This window comes from Athene noctua, chromosome 6, assembly GCF_965140245.1.
Source record: "Athene noctua chromosome 6, bAthNoc1.hap1.1, whole genome shotgun sequence".
Taxonomy (NCBI): Eukaryota; Metazoa; Chordata; class Aves; order Strigiformes; family Strigidae; genus Athene; species Athene noctua.
The window spans coordinates 11,915,494-11,933,446 of NC_134042.1; the positions used below are offsets into that span (position 1 = coordinate 11,915,494).

Genomic DNA, 17,953 nt, shown 5'->3' on the forward strand with positions numbered 1-17,953 from the left:
AAAAATCATTAATGGACGCCACCCTGAAACATCTGGTTATTAAAAATAGAAAGGAGTTGCTCTCTGAAGGCACAGACGTTTCAGCATGCAGTTGTTTCACGCAGCTCAGCCCCCATGGTAACAGGATGTAAGTGTTAGGCAATGGTGTCTGCCTGTCATAATGAGTCAATCCTTCCCACCCCCTCTTCACCATTTTCTCTTCCTGTCTCCCAGTTATTTATACTTATTTCTTACTCTGACCTGTAAGTTTTCAAGGATAACCTTAGAATCTTTTTACAGTCTCACTGCATATGGTTTGGTTGATTTTCAATTTGTTACTCAAAAAACTCACCAATATGTGTTCATAATCATTTCCAAAGTCTTCAGAGCTGGCCGTTTGTTTCTGCTGAGTGATCCAGTCTTGCAGATCTTCATATTCTCGTAGAAATTCATGCAAGACAAGAGTCTCATCCAGCTTCTTCCCTCTGTTGGTGGAAGGAGAAAAGACAATAGAATTAGACCAAGGGAGTATAAGAAGAGGGCAGTCAGTAACTTTCTTCCTATTAATCCCAAAACTTCTCACCATCAAGAATCACGCTCTTTATGAAAGAGTTGACTTTCTCAAGATTGGAAATTATGTTTAGGGGATGACAGCTGTCAGCCAGGTCAGACTCATTGGCCGAGTTTCATAGAAAAGCACTGTGCCTAGCTGAGTTCTCTCCTAGGTTTTGGGGGGTTTGTTGTTTGGTTTTTTTGGGGTTTGTTTGTTTTTGTTTTTTGTTTTTCCCATGAGAATACCCTCCATTTTTTTCCAGATCTGTCTTTCTAAAGATAATTGTAGTACTTGTGAAAATGAGAAGGGAATCTTTATAACTGAGAATAGTGCACCAGGAAGGCAAGTACTATGAAAGTAATTTTAAACAATTCTGTTCATATTGCCTGTTCAGCAAAACTGCTGTAACCCGCTATATATTTCTGATCATCTAGAGTATTTTATAATACAGCCTGACATGTCACAAACCTTCCAAAGTAAACAAAATATCAATTTTCCAGCTGCTAACACTGCCTGTCCATTGTGCAAATATTCCAGGAAAGATGAACCTGGCTTCCCTGTCTGAATCACAAATGCTCATCACAAGATAGAGAACAGCCCACCAAGGAGAATGCAGATCAGTGGTACAAAGCAGAGAACCAATAAGGCACTGAGAGACACAGGTTAACGTTAAGCTTGAATGAACATAAAACATTTCTGTGTTCAACACACGCAAGCATTTTGATATTTCCAGATTAAAAAGTTCAGAAAAAGAAATGTTCATTCACAAGATTTTCTATTGATGATTTTACTTTTTAACTGTAAACAAGAATAAAAACAAAAGGTAAAATACCAGCATTTCCTCTAGGCTTAATTATTCTAGTATTCAGACTCATTTATTTGTTATTCCACTTGCAGAGCCCCATTCTTTTTTTGAGTGAAATTTTTGTGGAGGAAAAACCTAAACTGTTCAGATATTTGTTCCTTCCTCACAAGAAACCAGAAGCGTTTAAAAACCCTGTGTATTGGCAGACTGTCCTGTTGTAAACATTTTACTGTAACAATACCAGAAAGGAAGTTAAATGAAAAGTAAATGACTCATTCATGAATAATACCCTTCCTATACTAGCACAGCTACCCCAAATAACAGTAAGTGTAAGTGTAATTGTCTCCCCTCTGCTGTGTAATGAATTAAGTAATTTTCAAGCAATGTTCAGGAAGCATTTTTTAAATTTTTTTTTTCCTTTTGATAGCAGATTCCAAATGCCACAAAGGCAAGTCAGAATCTGGCATCCCAGGTCACATTGCAGGAGGATGATGAAGGGTAAAGAGGAAATTTGGGGGCTTCAAATCCTTAATGTAGACTTTTTGCTTAGCAATAATGCATAGGTGCACAGAATTCTAATATAGAAACAAGTAATTTCCTAAATATAATTAATAATGGATATGATCTAAATTCCTGTGAGGTAACTGGAGATATCCTTTATTGACTTCACTGGGCTTTGAATCAAACCTAGGATCCAAGGGGCAGTTCTAGTTTATACCTTGCTGCTGCTAGTTCTTGCAGCTCCTGGAGTCTTGAATGAACTTGTTCCTTTGGTGCATCAACCTCAACATACTGGATGGAGCCCATAAGAGGAAGAGTTTGGGCACTTTCACTCAGTTCTTTCATAAAATTTTGGTAAATGGCAATCTCATGCTCCAATGTCTGGCAGAGAAAAGAAAGGATTGAGAGCCAGTTGTCCAAGATATCCACTGTTGGGACTTTTGCACCAGCATATGGTGTAGTCACTGAGACATTAAAAGAGGAGAAAAACTTTCTGGAAGCACGTGACATTTTCAATCAGTTTTAGAAAATTTTCTAGCAATTTTTTTTGGAAAAAAAAAAAGTGTACATAAATTCAAATATATTAGGTGAATAATGACAATTAAAAATTCCTGATGCATTGTTAGGCAGAAAAAAGTATTCTTGGAATAATTATCTATATATTTGATTCTAGGAAAAAAGTAAATAAGCCTTCTTCATGCATCTGTTGAGACTGAAAAGCTGATATGAGATCATAGTCAGTTTTGGCCTCAAAAAAATAAGATGAGAACATTCACCATTCGCCTTTTTTCTCCAAACTACATTTTTTCCAACCATATTAGTAAGATGCATTGGTCTCTTCTATCAGTCCCTTCACATGTAGACATACATCAACATGAAATATCTTGTAGATGACTGGACACTGAAGTACTTAAATACCAATGAGAAAGTTTTACAGCTGCAAACAGACCAGAAGATCAGGCCAGCATACAGAATTCAAGCAGACAAATACCTTATGTTTCTTGAGGAGTTTCAGCGTTCCATCTTCATCCTTACCATAGTCCTTGCTTGTCACAAGTGGATGTTTTTCTGCTATCCAAGCCTCCAGGTCTGAAGTATTCATTAAAAACTGTCAGTTAAAGAGAAAGCAAATTAGTTTCTACCTCAACTTTCAAAGTACTCATGTCATTTTTTTGACTTAATATATTTTAAGTGGAGTGTGCACTGTAAGATTTACTGCGATGTTTTATTAAATAACAAAAAAAGAATATTTAATCCCAAGAACCACTATTCCAGACTGCTGTTCTGTCAAATCATATGAAAGTGGAGGAGGCCATAGATGGAAGACTTCATTGCAGGATAACTATGGTCTTCTCCAGGCATCAAAGCTCTGTCAGTAAGTTTCAAGTTGTCTCACTTTTCTTTCTTCACATCCACTATCCTTACTTGACTTCCTTTAACTTATTCACTAAGGGTAGGGGCTAACTGCATAGTATCAATGTGATATTTCTCCTTCCCCTTCCCAAGAAGTTCAAATCACCTATAAAAATCAGGCTTCATAAAGAGTATAGTACGGAGGGCTGTTTTTATAGATGGAGGAAATAAAAGCCAGATGATCAAATTCCCCAGGGAGCATACTTTATGTGGGCCTGTGAACTTTGTGCAAATGCTGTTTCCGTCTACAAAACTGCATGTGTTATCTGAATAATTGCACTCCTACGTGACACATTTGATATAGAAAATTTGGATTATTGAGATAAATATTTGCATGCTTTTTTTTTTTTTTTTTTTTTTTAGAGGCAAACCTCTAGAGCAGCAGCTCTAGACTGGGGGCTGCGTTCAGCTACGCAACCCAGCTCTCCATTCCTATGAGTCTGGCTTCAAGCAACTGAAGTCAATACCAGCCCCAGCAAAGCTGTTTTGTTATTCACTTTAAAACTTTGGTCCTCTTGTTTGTCTGAAGAAGCTACTGTGTAAGCACTTTGCTGCAACTTGTACCTCCTGGAAGCCAACTGAGTGCTGCAGCTGCTTCATCCTTTCCTCACAGGCCTTCTCCAAGCCCTGCCAGGCAGTCACAAGCTCCTGGCATTTCCCACTTATTTTCTGAGCTGATGGGTGCTGGCCTACAACCATTGTCTTTCCTTTATCCAGGACCCGCTGGACTTGCTGTTTGTGGGCATTCACTTCTGCCTGCAGTTCCTGGGAATGAGATAAAAGGAAAAATAAGAATAAAGGAAGGGTAAATAAAGGAAGGGTATGTGAGGGCAAAGAAATTCCATGTGCTCCTAGTCCTAAGCAAAACTAGCAGCTGTTGACAGTGGACAGAGTATAGCCAGTGGACACAAGGACTGTCAGCCACCGGTCCCAGCCCTGCTCTTGTGCAGCCATTGAGGGAGGAGGTAAGAGTCTGTAAGGGGGCAGCAGACATCCCTTAACTTCCCTACACCCTCAGCCAGGTGCTCTGGCCTGGTTCTAGCCCTTCTCCTTGCCACGTACCTGCCCCTTCCGCTGGCCAGTAGCCAGGGAGGTTTGGGAGATGGAGGAGGACAAGAGATAAGACACAAAGCTGGGGGATTCAGAAAAAAAAGTGTTGAGCTTCTAGTGGGAAAATAAAATATCCCAGAACATGAATGAACTGGGGAATATTGAGAAAAGGGGTAGTACTGACAGAATTGTCAACAGTAGCATAAAAATCATTATACTCCTGCTCCATAAAGCCTCCTCGCTGGTTTTACAACCTTTCTCATGGAACTTGCAATCCAGGTGCTGCAAAATCCAGTGTTGCCTGTGGTGCAGGGCAGCTCTGAGGCGCCCCTCTGGCTGTGCAGAACTGCTACAGGGAATCAAACTCTCCAGAAATCAGTCTTAACTTATCTTTATAAATATGTGGACTGTGGCTTGTTCAAAGCATTTTACAAGCAGTACAGAACTAAAACAGACATTAAATGGCTGTTATCTGCTCTCCTAGAGAATCTAGTGTGCACATAGCTCAAGACTGCATGTATAAGTGTAGGATGAGCATATAACAGTCAAAATATTCAATGCAGATCAACCCACAAAGCAAAAAACTGATTTCTTCTATTTAGTGCAAGGTACACTTTTAATGAGAAGAGCTACATATTTTCTTTTAATAATACTGTAGAACATAACAAATTTTGCAGTTCCCACGGGAATTTCATGTTTTCTCTGAAAATCACCACATTGCTGACTTGTCTCAATCCACTGGAACCATTTTTGCTGGGCTAGTGCTGGAATCAGTGAATGTACTAATTGAAAGTGTGGCAATACATTTTGCTTGCAACAGCCTTCCTGAAGGTTAAAGGAGAACTGTGCAGGTGCTGATTTGCAGGCTGAGGTGAAATGCAGTGTGCCAACAGTGTAGAATTATAGAAACATAGAATGGTTTGGGTTGGAAGGGACCTTAAAGATCACCTAGTTCCAACTCCCCTGCCATGGGCAGGGTCACCTTTCACTAGATCAGGTTGCTGTAATGCTATAATACACTTGATTAAATGAGTTACCTTGTGTTTTTGCAACAGGCTTTGAGCCACATCCAAGGATTTCCCACATTTGGTGGAATGGGCAATAGGCAATCGCTCATTAATCCAGTTCAGTTCCATGTCATGATAATGGTAGAACTCATAGAGACACACTGCAGCTTCCAGCAGTTTACGCCTCTCATCAAGAGGTGCTTGCAAAGACTCAAACCTAGGGGTCATCCATTAAACATATGTTAAAACAAAGCTTTATCCTGACTCTGCTAAGGGAATTAGGCCATGACACCACTGTGAAGATTAGAAACCACTAGACACTTCTTTGCAATTAAATTTCAATGGTTAGTACTACCTGCACAAGAATCCCTCTCCAGAAGGTTACTTTTGGCAAGTAGACTTACATGATAACACTAAATGTAAGCAGAGGAAAAGTGATTTACACTTTTGTAGTCCCAGGCTTGTCTTGTGAAATTTTAAGGAACTAGTCACTATTGCATGCTGGAACACTGCCCCTCTTAGAAAGCAGTGGATGACCCATGGATAAGCAAAGGACTAGAGGAGGAGCGCAGCAGGCAAGGAACAAGGTCCAGTAATAAAGGCTGAGGTGGGTCAACAGGCAGCTGTGTAGGTGCAGATGAAAGCACAGTTGTGGTACAACTGGGAGGACAAATCATCCCTGAATATGGGTTAAACCTAATCAACCAAAAGACATTTTCTAGAAGGTAGAACAAAAAATGCTATTTGTCACAAGGGGAGGAGACAAAAAGAGACTGACAACTCACCTTTGTAGATATTTTTGTGTTTCATCCAGAATCCTCTGGGAGTCAAAGTGGTTGGTGGCCATTTTCCTCGCATGAGATACGATAGAGTTCATTTTCTCTGCCAGCTCACGTGTCTCATTTTCTAGCTGTTTGTGCTGCTTCAGTAGATCACGGCTGGAGCGCAAATCATGGCCTGTCTCGGATTCCTGAAGAACTTTCTCAATTTTCTCTATCTTCTTTTTGGCATCCTGCCAGGAAAACATTATGGCACACTTGTACTGACCTTTTAACAACATTTGCATTCACTCAGACCCTCCCATGACAGCTCCCTGGACACAATTTTAAAATCTGTATGTCCTTTTTTGGTAACATGATGGCCAGGTCTTTCTAAAGGCATCCCCTGGGAATATTTTGTTTTGCACGCTCTTTTGGAGTACTCTTCTCTCGGAGACACTAAAGCACATCATTAAAAGCAGTCTCTTTGAACTAGCGTCAGTGACAGAATACAAACCAACCAAACAATCTTCAAAGGCTTCGTATTGTAGCTACAACACAACAGCAGTTCCATGATACACTGGTATTGTAAGAATTTGCCTGGATGACAATGTACTTAATAGTGCCGTGCCTCCAACCCCCAAACTGACTCCAAGCAAGCAGTTATGTTTGCACAGCATTGACCCATGCAGAGAATTTTGATTTCTCAGTACAGGATGGCCACATAGACGCAGTGCTGAGCCCAATTTCAACAGCTTTGTGTCTTGGTGATGTGCTGGTACTGTTATCCTGCTCATAGCTTTGGAGTGAACTGAGTCAGCATTATATTGGGTTTTCTCTCCTGAGACTGTAGACAAAACAAACACCTTAAAATACACCTTTATCTGGATGGTATTCTGTCCTTTTTTGCAAGGACCACACAACAGATTAGCCAGGGTTCCCGGCCATACCTCCTCCCCCTGTTTACCACCTCCTGACCTGGAGCAGTTCCATGAGCTGTTCTTGCTGCCCAGCTTGTCTCAGCTTGTCACCTCGTTCTATCATCTTGCCATACAATTCCTTCCACTTCTTTTGAAGCTCTGACATCTTCTCCTGAATAGAAACTGCAGCATAATGATTGTCTTGAATGAGTTGATTTCCTGTCTGAAGAAAGACATTACATCATTTTTTTTGAGCAGATCAGCATCTATAAAGTTTGGGACAAGATGGAAAACATAGCTCCAAAACTGCTTTCACCTTTATCAGTGTTGCAAAGTGCTCCTCATTAGCCATCATTTCCTTCTCAGCAGCCTCATGCCACTTCAGTTTGCGTAGAACATTTGTTGGATCACGATAGGATTCATCTGATGCAATCTTGTACTTCTCCTCCATCCATATCAAAAGCTCGGCAGCATCACGATTAAACTCCTTACAGAAACAAGCAGGATTAAATTGATTTAATTTCTGATTCTGCGTGGGTTTGCAGCGCATCCTTGCAGTTAGGATCAAGCCCTGATTATTTATTTTTCTAACAGTTAGGAAACGTGGTATATTTGCGTATAAAAATTGTTCTACATAATCAACCCTCTTAATTGAAGATGTATGATCTTGAACCATTGACAAGTTTTTAAGCATTCAGAATAATATCTCTTAGTCTCTTTTTTACCACATTTAGTAATCTGTTGCCTTTAATTGTCAGTGAAGGTTTGCATTTTTGATAGAATATTTTAACCATAAGTGGTCCCATCCGCCAGTATAACTGTATCTCAGCACTGGAAGGTAAATGTGGTGCCAAATGTACAGTTACTGTAAGTAACTACCAAATTATAAAGGCCCAGAACAATAATAAGTAATGAGCAGAATAAACTTATCTAGTAGACAAAATATTCTGTTGATATTTTTCATTCAATACCTCCATTTTTGTTTTGGTATTTTGTTACAGTTATGACTTTCTAAGATTTATCACTAATGTATCACCAGTTCCCTGTAAAGTGAAATTCTCTGTCTCACAGTCAAAGAGAAAGTGAGCTACAATAGGAATGCTTAGCAGCTTGAGATTTGTCTCATATTAAGACAAAGGGTAAAATTATTTCACACATCCCTGACCAAATCTGCAGGATCAGTCCTCTTACCTGCAGCTGTAGGGAATCCAACAACTTCTGTTTTCTCTTGGCATTGCTTTGTATCAGCTGCTCCCACCTTTGCTGGAGAGTGACAATTCTCTCTTCAATACTACCAAGAAAAACAGGAGGTACAATACAGTAATAGTCTTAATGGTTCCCCTTGGTTGTACTGTAGTCATGACTACAATATAAGTGGAATCTAGTTCAACATCTCTGTTGACAGGATATAGAGCCCTGTCCCATGACCACACTGGGCTCATCTGGAGAGCAGCTATTTCTTGCCGGCTGCTCCAGATTTTCTTTTTTGTATGGCTGTATTACAATAGTGAACTGCAGTCATGTATATTTGACTAAAACAGCCAGACCTTTCTCTTTCCCAAATATTCCACCTTAACTAATAATTATCTCTGTGACGTAAGTGCAACAAGACTCTGGAATGGCCTGATGGTGGTAGTGCTGGCAAGAAATCAGATTTTAAGAGAAGTTTTATGAACTTTTGGAGGGAATTTTCAAGACATTATCACTTGTAATGACAAGAACACGGTCTTTTTGAGCAAAGAGGTACATTCTGACCCTGTATTTCGAATTTGTGTTTATGCAGAGGTCTCCTTACTAGATTGTAGTGGCTCTAGCACAGTAAAGGAATTACAGATGACAGTTCAGCTTTGACAAAAACATGAAGGAGCTCTTCTGATAAGTTATTTCCTTGTGAAGTCCTCTAACATTTTAACAGCAAACATTAATTCTAATATGTGATACAGATATATCAAGGAAAATTTGTTTTATGTAGGCATTTAATGAGTTTACATTGAAGAAGTTTTAACACTACATGTAATTTTTGATACAAGGGGAATTACTCTACCATTCTGTCAAATGCCACTTTTAACATAAAGCATTTCACTTATTTATCCTTAGAGCACAGGAAGTCTCTATTTTTTTAAAAAAATCCCTCTTCTCCCCCCCTCATTCAGCAGATCACAGCTTGGAGGTCAGCTAAATCCTAGCTCACAGAAGGTTTTTCATCTCAATCTAATCACACTGAATCGTTTATTAAAGCTAAATAAAAAAGGAAGGAGTTTGGACTCACGTGTGAGATGCAAAGTGCCCGCTCTCTATTAGATTCACCCCATTTTCATTAAGTGCTTCAACTCGTCTCTTCAGCACCATCAGCAGTTGTTCAAATTCCTGATGCCGCTTCAGGAGGCTTCGAACAGCATCTACATGGTCCTGCATTTAATAAAAAAAATTTGATCAAGTTTTCTCGGTCATATCATTTCTGTAACAATGAAAAAAAAAATTGGACTATTTTCCTCCTTTTTCAGGCAGGAGATATATTGTATGTTTTGCATTTGCCTAAGGTTGTTCAGGGTTACAAACAAGCAGAAGGTGTTTAGGTTTGTATCATATGTGGTTCTTCTGGTTTGTGTTTCCATTATGGTTCCCTTTTCACCTTTTAAGAAAATCTGCATTCGAATTTATGCCAGCACTCTGACACATCTAGGTACACGTAATATAGAAGGCCGTAACTAAGTAAAAATTTATTCCACTTAATTGATCCAAAAGTATTGAAGTTTCCATGTCAGCTGAAAATATAAAAAATGGTGAGATATAGCACTCCTTCACTGATCTTGTGAATATTGCCTGCATTTGTTTTTTTTCCTTCATTTGCTTTAATATTCTCAAAATACTCAATGAAAAGAAAAAGCTTTATTTTTTAGTCAAGTTTTTACTTCACCAAAAAAACCATTATGTTCAGGTTGAAACCTCATTTTAATGGTTAGCCTCGAAACTGATGTCAGCTGGTTTATATACAACTGACATGTACAAACACAGCAACAAATCACAACTCTAGTTTAAAAAAATTGTTTGAGAGTCAATAAGCTTCACTCTTATTAAAATGAGCAGGAACATAAGAACATTAATACAAACCTGAAAGTCTAGTTTCCAAGTATTGAAATGCCATAACCATAAGAATGAGGAAAGTGATCTAATTAGAAAAATGGTTGCTAATCCCTGAATGGGGAGATGAAGTAGGAAAAAAACAACATCAGCTGCTGTACATACCCCAAGGTCATCCCCCCGAAGAAACACCTCATGGCCAGAGAGGGCTGCATTGATACGGTCTCCCTCCCTATTGAACTTCTGCAATTCCAGGCCATCCTGCAGCTTTTTCCATCGCTGTTCCCACAGTTTCTCCAGCTCTTTGTTCTCCTTGGCAAGCCTCTCCATGTACTGGTGGACATCTGTGGTCCTGCCATTACTGGGTTGTTCATGGATTACTTTGCACCCTAGCTCTTCCAGCTGCACAAATCTTCCCAGAGTCAAAAAAAGAAAAGTGAGACCTCACTGCATGAGGGAATATGAATTCTCTTGCATCACAGCTCTTGGGTCTCTTGGCAGTGCCTAGACATTAAGCTTCCCTCCCTCCCTTTCACTGTTTTCCTGCCAGCCATGGTTGCACACTACAAAGTGCAGCCGGTTGTTTGCTTCGGAATACATGCTGGAGGCAGTATGTGCGATCTCCCCATTTGGGTTGAAAGCCCACATAAGCAAGTTCTCCCATTAAAGGGGAGAGGAGCTATCAGTATCTGGAACTTCATAACAGTGCAGGAGAACTGAAGATGATAGTAACTGGAAGCATAAGGCCCGAGAAGGGAATAACTAGGGGAATTGAAATAAAGTGCACATGGAACCATTCCAGTGTCAGGAGAGCTTATGAAATACTACTTCAAACAGACAGCTCCTCCCTCTCCCTCCATCAGCCATCAGAATCAGTATGCAAAGGCTAACTAGATTTTGTGTTCTACAGTCTCCTTTTGACACTCAATTTCAAAAACATTTGAATAAACTGTTGGCATCATTTTTGTACACAATGTATGTACACAAAAGACATGTTTCATCTTCACAGTACTGTTGTCATATCTGCCCACCCTGACAGATTCTCTCTACCTTTCTTTCTGAGACCTAATTTCTTTTAGCAGGTCCTGATGTTCCTTCAGCAGTTGCTCTGCAGAAGCCACATCCACACCCATTTCTTCACTGTTCAGTTTCTCCTGAATGCCTTCTGCCCACAGCAGGAGCCTGCGACTGTCTTGCAGGAAGGACTGTTGATTTTGGGCCCGCTGCAGAACGTCCTGCTTCTTCTGTGTCTCCAGTTTGAGCTTTGCCAGAAGCCTCTCCATGTTCTCCACCTGCTCAGTGATGGCCCTGCTCTCTGCAGGGTTGGTATCCTTAATCCTACAAAAGGAAATAAGATACATTCGATTAGATGAACACTTCAGGCATTTACAGCTTGAACCAATACTCTTTAAAAGGAATGGATTTGGATATTTACACTTCCTTTCAAAGGAAAGTCAAATAATGCAAGGAATGCTCCACACTAGCAAGAAATACTGGTGTGAATACAGTGTATTGCAGAAAATGCATCCCTGTGAAAGACTCTGGTAACACTGTTGTTAATGTCACTATCAATGATTAATTCCCATTGTGAACATACAGAAAACTTTAAAAAGTAAAAAACTTTAAATTAGTATTTAAAATTCAAACTCCTGTGCACAATTCTCTGCTATCTTTCTTACTTCATCATCGTTTCCCGTTATTACCCTCTTTCAGGACCTAAATGATACCTAGTTCAAAATATGAAAGTAGCTCCCATTAGTAGAGATAATTTGCTAGAGCCACAGACAATCCTGTGGTTATTTATCCTCCTACAACAGTGAAGTCTGGAAGCAATCACTTCACCTGTCACCCAGACATACTCAAGAGAGAGGATCTTGGTCCAGCAGGCAAGTCAGGTCTTCAGGTTGCTAGAAATAGAAACTTTGAGAGAAAGTTCACAAGCTGCTTTATATATATATATATATATCTTTATAGCCATAATTTACAACAGGCTCTTAGAGAACTAGTAAAGAATATGGAACAAAGAGCATGTTCCTTACGATTTTGCAACACTCCTCAAGTATTCAATTTTCCTCTCTATCACCAGGACCTCTCTCTCAATTGTAGACAGTTTGCGCTTGTCTGACTCCAGCCCAGCAGGTGAGTTCCCTGGTTCCAGATCCCTGAGTTGGACCATCTTGTCTTGCAGTAGTACTCCTATGCTCTGACAGTCCTGAAGAAATGTCCTCACATCAGCCACTCCAATCAGCTCAGAGCCTTTCTCCTCCTTCAGAGTTTCCATGCATGCCCACCTTGGAGAGAGATAACCCGATTACTTGCACCTAGCCTCAGCCACTACCCTAAAACTTGCCTTTACCTAGAGAGCAGATTCAATTTATATTATTTTTAAAAAATTTATATTCATTATTCGTGATCTATATGCTTTTTTTCTATTCAGAAAAAGTCTTGTATAAAGATTTTATCAGGACTTAAGTGGGCTGAGGGGGTGAACACTAGCACATCCCCACAACCTCAAAGTTCATCTCTGCCATTTCAAGCAAGGGGACCCTGCTCAGGTGACCAGGACACACTGGACATGATGTCAGTAAACAACAGTGGTCAAAATCAGGGCCCAGCTGTGCCTCTCTCAGTTCCAACTGGGTGCCAGGAGTACGTACTCAACAGGTACTAAACATACTTGGCCAAGACAAACAGGGTTTGATGTTCCCTTCAAGATTTGTGAAGGGCACCCTCACCCTGATGTTTAACTAACCAAACCGGCTGCTGCAGTGCAATACAGACAGAACTGCTCTGAATCCACCGCTGTCACCTGTGGGTGGGTTCACACTGTGCTTACACACAAACACACATACACGTGCAACCACACTGCCAGGCAGCCCTGAGGACTGGGTCCCACTTCTGGCCCTCACCACCATCCTGGGCCTGCCCTGCTTGCCCCCCTGTGGGACTGGCCCTGAATGATGAGGCTCCATCCCAGTCTGGCCCTGACGGTCTGGCCCAGGCCAGACCTCACTCCAGCAACGGGCTTCCCAGCCAGGCTGCAGCCCTGCCCCCTCACCACAGACTAGTCCGCCCCGGTACAAGGGGTTGCCCCGCCACTGCCTGCCCTGCTTCCTGGCTGCGGCAGTGGGACAGGCCCCGGCTGCAAGGCCCAGCCCAGGCCCCAGGGATCAGCCCCTGCCCCTTTGCCCCAGTCCCTGTTTGGTGGCAACAGCCTCACCTGAATACAGCAAGCCTCAGCCACATGTGAAAACCTCCCCCCAGGCCAGTTCTGGGAGTTAAATATCTATCAGATGTGTATTCTCTCAATGTAATCTAGATTGCACGTGAAAGGTCAGCTTTCCAGTTGCCCCCAAGACACAATCCTCTATTTTAGCAGAAGTATGTTTACCTGTTGTAGATCTCTTCCAGCCAAATTTGGATTTCAGAGTATTTGCTGGGACAGATCTTTCCATATTTAACAGCTAAATTTTCAATATCTCCCAGCTGGCCTTTTCCTGCAGCCAGTTCCATTAAAAAGCTCTAAAATAGGAAAGATACAAGAATGCAGAACTTGAGGTTTTCCCATTTCTATGAACAGAGTTCTCAATAATCCCTCACATCCACTCATCTCCCACTTTGACAACTGGCTTCTCCATTTACCTGTCTGCTGACACCACACCCACCTGCGCACACTGTTCCCTACAGCCCTCCCGACCTTGCCCTGGTGTGCACGCTACACCTATGCACGCATGTCTCATTCCACTGGGATACAAATGCACTGCACAATTTTTTCCTCATCTGGCATTTTTCTTCAAGTGGTGTAAAATAAAGCACAAAAAGAGTCCTTTTGTACCATAATATTTGCACAGGATACCACATACACAGGAGAAGTTAAAGGGAAGTAATTACAACAGCTTAAATAAGCTTGGCATAGTTTATACAAAATACATATCTGATCTATAAACAACTCCATAAATTGAAATGAATGAAAAGACTCTTGATTTCTCAGCCTTATCTATTCTCTCAAGGTCAAGCTGATTTAAAAGGTGTCATCTGTGAGCTGGGAAAAGGGGTACCTGATATTTCTGTTGCATGACCTCCACATTGTCTGCTTGAGGCTGAAGAGTCCGGAAAATGTTCTCTTTCTCTTTCATCCATGACTGAAATTCTTCGCAAGAGCTACAGAAACGGTAATATCCAATCATCTCCTCCAGAGCCTTTTTTCTGTCCTGTGAAACAGATGAAAATTATTGCTGTAATAACTCCTTGCTGTTTGAAGAAAAACCAGAAAGTTCCTTGCATTTGAACTACAATACACAGGTGATAGCTTAGTAGTTTTGCCAGACACTGCTGAAAGAGAACAGAACATGTTACCTTAATATCATAATAGTTCTTCCCAGAGCAACAGTGGTTTACAAGCATAAGAGAAGCAGGTGCAGAGTGCTCAGCCCCTGGCAGGCAGCAAGGCCACTGTGCTGCTTGCTGCTGATGACTGAAGATTTGCCTCCGTAATATCAGGAATATGTAAAAGTCCCATATAACACGTTTTTTTTTGTCTTTAGGGCATGACTGTGGCAGGTGAAAGTCAAAAGTAATAAGTGGAGAATGCAAATTGTGGTTGTTTATATTTTTTTGGTATCAGATAAAACAGCTCAAAGATTTAGGAGCTGCAGCAAGCAAACATTAGGAAAAAGAAAAAAGAGTTCACAGAAGAATCAACTCTTCATCAGGTAAAAGACTAGAAGGTAAATGGGAAGTTTGCCAATATAAAAGACATTTTGTTACAAAACTTCAATGATAATCTCAAGCCTTGAAGTCCCACAGGGCTTCACTGGATTAAGGCGCATTATAAAACTGAAAAGCAGAAGCCAACACAGCACTTAACCTCACTTCGTATTGCTTCAGATGACTATTTTTGTGAGTTGCAAAGCATTGGAGGGGATATTATACCTCAGCCATACTCTGTAGATTTTCGTAAAGTCTATCTATTTCATCTTGGGTTTTCCAGATGTTCTCTGGAAGAAAATGAACATCTGGACCGGAGGTTCCAGGGAATGCAGTTTCAGATGTTGCCCAGGTTCGACTGATTGATATCTTAGTTGTCTTTTGAATTAAGTCACTTGGGGCTTCGGTCTTCACTATCTGTGAAGCAAAATTTAACAGAATCAATGGGTGAACATTTCTGATTTGGATAAAAATTTCACATGGAAGGAAAATTTGGACTTGATAGTTGAAAATACAGTTTTCTGACCCTTTAAACAAAATATTTCCCTCATTTGTTTGAATCTGTTTCCTTTGTTTTATTCTGACAGAATGAACTAAACTGAAAAACATTGCAGTTTTGTTTAAAGAAGTTTCATTTAGCTTATTTTAAAATATATTGATTCAGTAAAAATTCTTATTTTGTGCCCACATCAAGGTTGGTTTGGGATTTTTTTTAAACTTTAAAAATTGCCAACAAACCAAGGAATTGACGATACTCACAGTTCTATTTGTGGTGATGTTTTAGTACCTGAACATTTCCGGTTTCAAAGCCTGAGAGTGCCTAGTGAATAAATGCTTTTATTTGCACATCAATACCATCTTGTCACATGCTTTTTCATGTTTAATAACAAAGCAATACAATCTTTGTTCTAATAAATATTAATGTTGGAATGATGAGCTAAATGGAAGACCCAGACTGGTGCTCATAGCTCTCAAACTGGTTTGGCTAAACATTGAGTGATCATAGAAGTTTGAAAGAAGCAAGCAATGAAATGTGTCATTAATCTCCCCTGGCTTCTGTTGTCAAACGAACTGATCTCAATCAAAATTTCCCTTTATAGTCAGTGAAAAAGAGGGGCATCTGCAGATGTTGACTTCATACCATGTGCCTTAAACATCCATCCTGGGATCGTATGTATTTTTTCTGGAGCTGTGGGATGGTTCATCACTACATTAGAATGCAGAAAGTATTTGTAAATATGTTTAGATTAAGCACCTGCTTTTTAAAGCTAATTTAAATTAATAATGTAATGAGAATAAAGAGTGAGAAGGTATTTGTGAGAATCAGGAGAAGCAACCAATATAGATGAGTGCATTTGTTGCATTTCACAGAACACTAACTAGGTGAACTATGAGTGGCCAATAAACTTCCTTGTCATCTAAAAATTTGCCTCAATTTTAATTAAAAATTTCTTCTGAATTAAAAAAATACGATAGTTTAATAGGTAATTTGGAATATTCTACTCTGGCAAAATCAAAACAATTCACATAATTAAAAAGCATCTAATCTATATTCTTCAACAAAATGGGACACAACCCCTTGTCTACTTACTGCAGCTGGAGCTTGCTCTGCTGCAGTGACAGCCTGCTCTTTCAGGCGTCTCATCTCAGAGGAGTAGGCTGCAATCTCCTTCTCCAGGCGCAAGTGACGATGCAGCAGTGCTTCGGCACTTGATTCATCTTTTCCATAGTCCTTGCTGGCCAGAAGGGGCTGCCTTTCTTGTAACCATGAATTTGCTTCATCAATGTCAGCAAAGTACTGAAGGAACACAGGAAAGAAAACATTTTATTTCACCCTGAAAGTATCATATCCAGATCCTCCTTCTTTTGAAAATAATGAATAAGACAGACATGCCATTAGGTCTGCAGGTATAAGGTTACTTCCAGGTGTTGTGAAAGCTATGAATAAGGTAGCTCTAAATCTGTGATGTATTTCGTGATCACATCTAGCACATATAATTCAAAGAATCAAAGTGAGTAAACAGATTCAAGGATTGCCTATATAAATCTTTAACAATTCTTAACTAAATAAAACTTTATGGTGCTTAATAGCAGCAGGAAAAGGAACCCACAATGTATGCTGTTGTAATTCCAGATATTTACTAAAGGTTCTAAGGAATAGTCCAACAATGAGCAATGAATTCAGTTTACAATTAAAGCTTTCTTCCTTTATCCAGAATTTTCAGTCTGCCTGGCTACGGTTGTAAAAAAGCAAAATAAGATTGAGACATAGAATAAAGGTAAAACAGAAGAAAAGAAAACCCATAGCAGTGAAGGAAAAAGAAAAACTAAGACACCATAATGGTGTATATACTTATTAGGCAGAAGACAGAATTTAGACTTTGTCAAGAACAAAGCTGTTAAGTTTTGTTCAAGTGTCTCATGGGAATAACAGACTGAGCAAAAAACTTAGGGAAGGCAGAGCTATTTCCATTAGCATTTTTAAAACTTAAAGCAACTCCCAGATGTTCAAATCTCCTGCCTGGTTGGCTTGCAGCAGGATTGAGACTTGACTGCTGGAGATCTTTTTGAAGACTGACACCTGACGGCTTTCTGTCACTGTTGTTCCGCAAGCAGGAGCATGGGGCAGAACTGAACCACACCCGTGTCCCCCGTACCACACACCACAGCAGAGCCCTGTTTACCTGTTTGATGAGAGCTGCTGCCTGCAAGCGGCTTTTGCGATCAGCCACCTCATCTTGGAGCTGCTGCCACAACTTCTGGAGGTTGTCTGTCTGCCTCAGAATGTCCTCCTGGTGCACAGGATTCTTCTGGCTCAGGTCCCAGCCCCTCCTCATCACATCTGCACATACAGCCCTGTGGGAATTGCACTCTGCTTCTAGAGCCTAGCAGAAGTACAGGAGACATGTCAGCACAACTCACTCCCCATCAGCTGAGAGTGAGGAGGGAGTCCTATTCTCCGCTACTGTAATACATACGTTTCCAAGAGCCCTGCGTCTTATCGATGCCTATGATTTTTCCCTGAGCCCTGAGATGCTTGCCCCTTGGCTCCCCCCCCACAAGTTACTGTGCTACTTTTTGCCTTTGATGTGAAACTTCTTAGGCAGTCTTCTCTGAAAGAGTTATTTGTTTGTCATCCACCAATTCAGTTGTCTTATGCCTTCCAGAAGCAACAAATA

General features: G+C 40.5%; 1 protein-coding gene across 2 annotated transcripts in view; it reads right to left on the minus strand.

Moving 5' to 3' along the window:
- Positions 1-17,953, minus strand: part of SPTBN5 (spectrin beta, non-erythrocytic 5) — a 97,864-nt gene that overhangs the window by 65,871 nt on the left and 14,040 nt on the right. For both annotated transcript variants that reach the window (XM_074909575.1, XM_074909576.1), the window contains 18 exons: positions 17,459-17,659; positions 16,366-16,572; positions 15,000-15,191; positions 14,126-14,278; positions 13,459-13,589; positions 12,107-12,358; positions 11,118-11,405; positions 10,233-10,479; positions 9,256-9,395; positions 8,178-8,277; positions 7,303-7,473; positions 7,045-7,209; positions 6,094-6,320; positions 5,339-5,525; positions 3,816-4,016; positions 2,830-2,946; positions 2,056-2,219; positions 332-464 (listed from right to left, as the gene is read on the minus strand). In XM_074909575.1, coding sequence (XP_074765676.1) covers positions 332-464; positions 2,056-2,219; positions 2,830-2,946; positions 3,816-4,016; positions 5,339-5,525; positions 6,094-6,320; positions 7,045-7,209; positions 7,303-7,473; positions 8,178-8,277; positions 9,256-9,395; positions 10,233-10,479; positions 11,118-11,405; positions 12,107-12,358; positions 13,459-13,589; positions 14,126-14,278; positions 15,000-15,191; positions 16,366-16,572; positions 17,459-17,659 — 3,276 coding nt within the window. The remainder of the gene's footprint in view (positions 1-331; positions 465-2,055; positions 2,220-2,829; positions 2,947-3,815; positions 4,017-5,338; positions 5,526-6,093; positions 6,321-7,044; positions 7,210-7,302; positions 7,474-8,177; positions 8,278-9,255; positions 9,396-10,232; positions 10,480-11,117; positions 11,406-12,106; positions 12,359-13,458; positions 13,590-14,125; positions 14,279-14,999; positions 15,192-16,365; positions 16,573-17,458; positions 17,660-17,953) is intronic.